The following is a 2,507-nucleotide window of genomic DNA, read 5'->3' on the forward strand; positions in this document are numbered from 1 at the left end:
TCTGTCTTTTACATCACAGTACTGCCATGGCTGTGAACACTTAGCATATAGCCCATTCAGTATTTGTTAAAAGAATAAATGAATGTGATCACAGTTTTGAGTATTTCAGACAGACAACTAGGTAGCTCCCTTTGAACACACGTGTCCTTGGATAAAGATCACACCACCTTCAAATGGTGTCTGGTTCATACACAGCATCCTTCAATGAGAAGGCTCTGACAGCGTACCTGTAAAGCAATGGCTAATCGAATGAGATCAATAACCACTTCCTCATTGGCCAGTTCAATAGTTATAAGAGCAAGGGACGTATACAATAGCTCGTAGTTTTTCTGAACGTTGTCTTCCTCTTTACAGCCCAAATATATGTGCCGGTACAACTGCTGCCCATTCTGAAAAGGGAAATGACAGAGAAAAAAAAAAACATTTTGCTGAAAATGGCTTAAGAGCAGACTCCAAAGACATATACCCTCCCACCAAGTCGGTATCTAACGTGGAGGTCAAACTCAAGTGACTGACCAGATGGTCAAACTGTAGCCAATAATCACAAGAAACATACTAATATACAGCTATCAATTAATATGAGAGATGAAAAACAAACCTTAAATAAAAACAGCAAGTAAGAAGCAGTTCTTATAAGTAAAACCTGCAGAAGTCAGAATCTGCGTAAGGTGGATACCTGTCAGAAGGAAACGCCAAGATTTTCCACTAAAACGAGGGATAGAAAAGTGCCGCGACTGCACCCTATCAAAGGTGGAAAACCCGTGAGACCTGGAAAATCAAGGGCGTCCGCCCAGTTCCAGCACTCACAGACTTCATTGCAACTGGAAAAACAAAAGCAAATTACAGACCATCTCAGCAACGGCGAGATGACGGCACAGCAAGATCGTTCGGCAGCCTGGACTGAGTCGGGAACTTAACCTTCATTTCCACCCACGTTCTAATAAGGCTACGTGTAATCAGGCCACTGCCTCAGTGTTCTCGTCCGTTGGGAATGGTCTCCACTGAGGCGGGTGAGGACCATCTGCAGGGTCTGCTACACTCTGGCCCTGGAGCTCCCAAAGGCAAGGCCAGAGCCTACACAGAGGGGACACCCCAGGACTGCACAGGTTTTCCCTAAACCAGAGCAATCTAGGTGTGTCAGTCAAGGACACAACGGCTTCCTCTACCTGAACCATTCCTGGGTCCACCACCAAGCAAGAGACAACAGAAACAAAAGGGTGCTCCCCAAGCCACACCACCGCGTAGTAACCTGAAGCACTAGTGCCCAACCCTTGCTGTGAACCAGGGTCACAGGGAAACTGGAGCAAGCACGCTCCCGCCCACCCCACCTCCACCTCTGCTGCCACGGGATGCTCCCCGCTGCCAACCAACGTTACTGGCTGCTGGTGGAGCCCAAGCGCCTGTGCTTCTGAAGCATAAAGCTCTCGAAGTGACCCCGATGTCTGGGATATGCCAGGGTGAAGCCCACCAACTGGGGGGGAGCGCTAGCTTTCACGTGAAGAGACTTCAGCTTAATGAAGCTCCTGGCCCCTTTCTCAGCAGGTTCATGTGACTGATCAGTGACTGAGTGACAACAGCTCAGACTCCTCTGAAGGCAGCCTGTTTGTGGAAAACACACGTTCTGGTCCTTTCTCTAACATGCAAGAGGGTGCCTCCTGTAAGGGAGGCTGCAGCTAGTTGTGCCAGGGGTGGGATGGTTAGGTTGGTTTCAATCTACACTATGGTGTTGGCAAGGCTTCCAGGCTCCAAATATAGAGCTGTGCTCTCCCTTCTGATTCTTTTATTTCTGAGGTTGGTAGATCGGCTTCCAAGGAGCCCTGGTGGTGTGGTGGTTAAAGCATTCAGCTGCTAACCAAAAGGCACCAGTTCAAACCTACCAATTGTTCTGTGGGGGAAAAGTGAGACCATCTGCTTCTATAATGATTTACAGCCTTGGAAACCCCATAGGGCAGTTCTACTCTGTCCTGTAGGAGCTCTGATAGCATAGTGCCTAAGGCACTTGACTGCTAACCAGAAGGCGGCAGTTCAAATCCACCAGTCACTCCTCGGAAGGAAGGTTGGGCAATCTACTTCCATAGTGATACTGCCTTGGCAGCCCAAGGAGGGGTCGCTATGAGTCGGGGCCGACTTGATGGCACATAACAACAACAACAACTCTAGCCTGTAGGGACACTATTGAGTTACAATCGACTCAATGGCAGTGGTATGAGTTGGTTTCTATCTTTCTAGAAGCCAGAGTTGAACTGTCTCTCAAATGGTTCTATCCTTGTGGGAGAGAACAGTCTCAAAAAGTGAGCTCCTGCATCCCGTGATCCGTAAACAGCTTCAACGAGCCCCAAAGCAGTGCTCACACGTGTGGGAGCAGAGGCTCCCTTCCTCAGGGTCCTCAAGATGTTCAAGTTTATTTAAAAAAATTGCCTACTACATACTCACATTAGATACAACTGAAACCTAACGACGTGTGCTTTAACAACGTAGTATAAACAGGCAGAGGAGCTCTGATAGCA

At 48.1% G+C, this 2,507-nt stretch overlaps 1 protein-coding gene across 1 annotated transcript in view; it reads right to left on the reverse strand.

Annotated features, from left to right (window-relative positions):
* The window catches only part of EFR3A (EFR3 homolog A), a 111,737-nt gene that overhangs the window by 32,469 nt on the left and 76,761 nt on the right, over positions 1-2,507 (reverse strand). Inside the window, exon 15 of the mRNA XM_042780910.1 lies at positions 228-389. Within this exon, the coding sequence (XP_042636844.1) occupies positions 228-389 (162 nt within the window). The remainder of the gene's footprint in view (positions 1-227; positions 390-2,507) is intronic.

Source organism: Orycteropus afer, unplaced genomic scaffold, assembly GCF_000298275.1.
Source record: "Orycteropus afer afer isolate SDZICR_OR568_19922 unplaced genomic scaffold, OryAfe1.0 scaffold00069, whole genome shotgun sequence".
Taxonomy (NCBI): Eukaryota; Metazoa; Chordata; class Mammalia; order Tubulidentata; family Orycteropodidae; genus Orycteropus; species Orycteropus afer.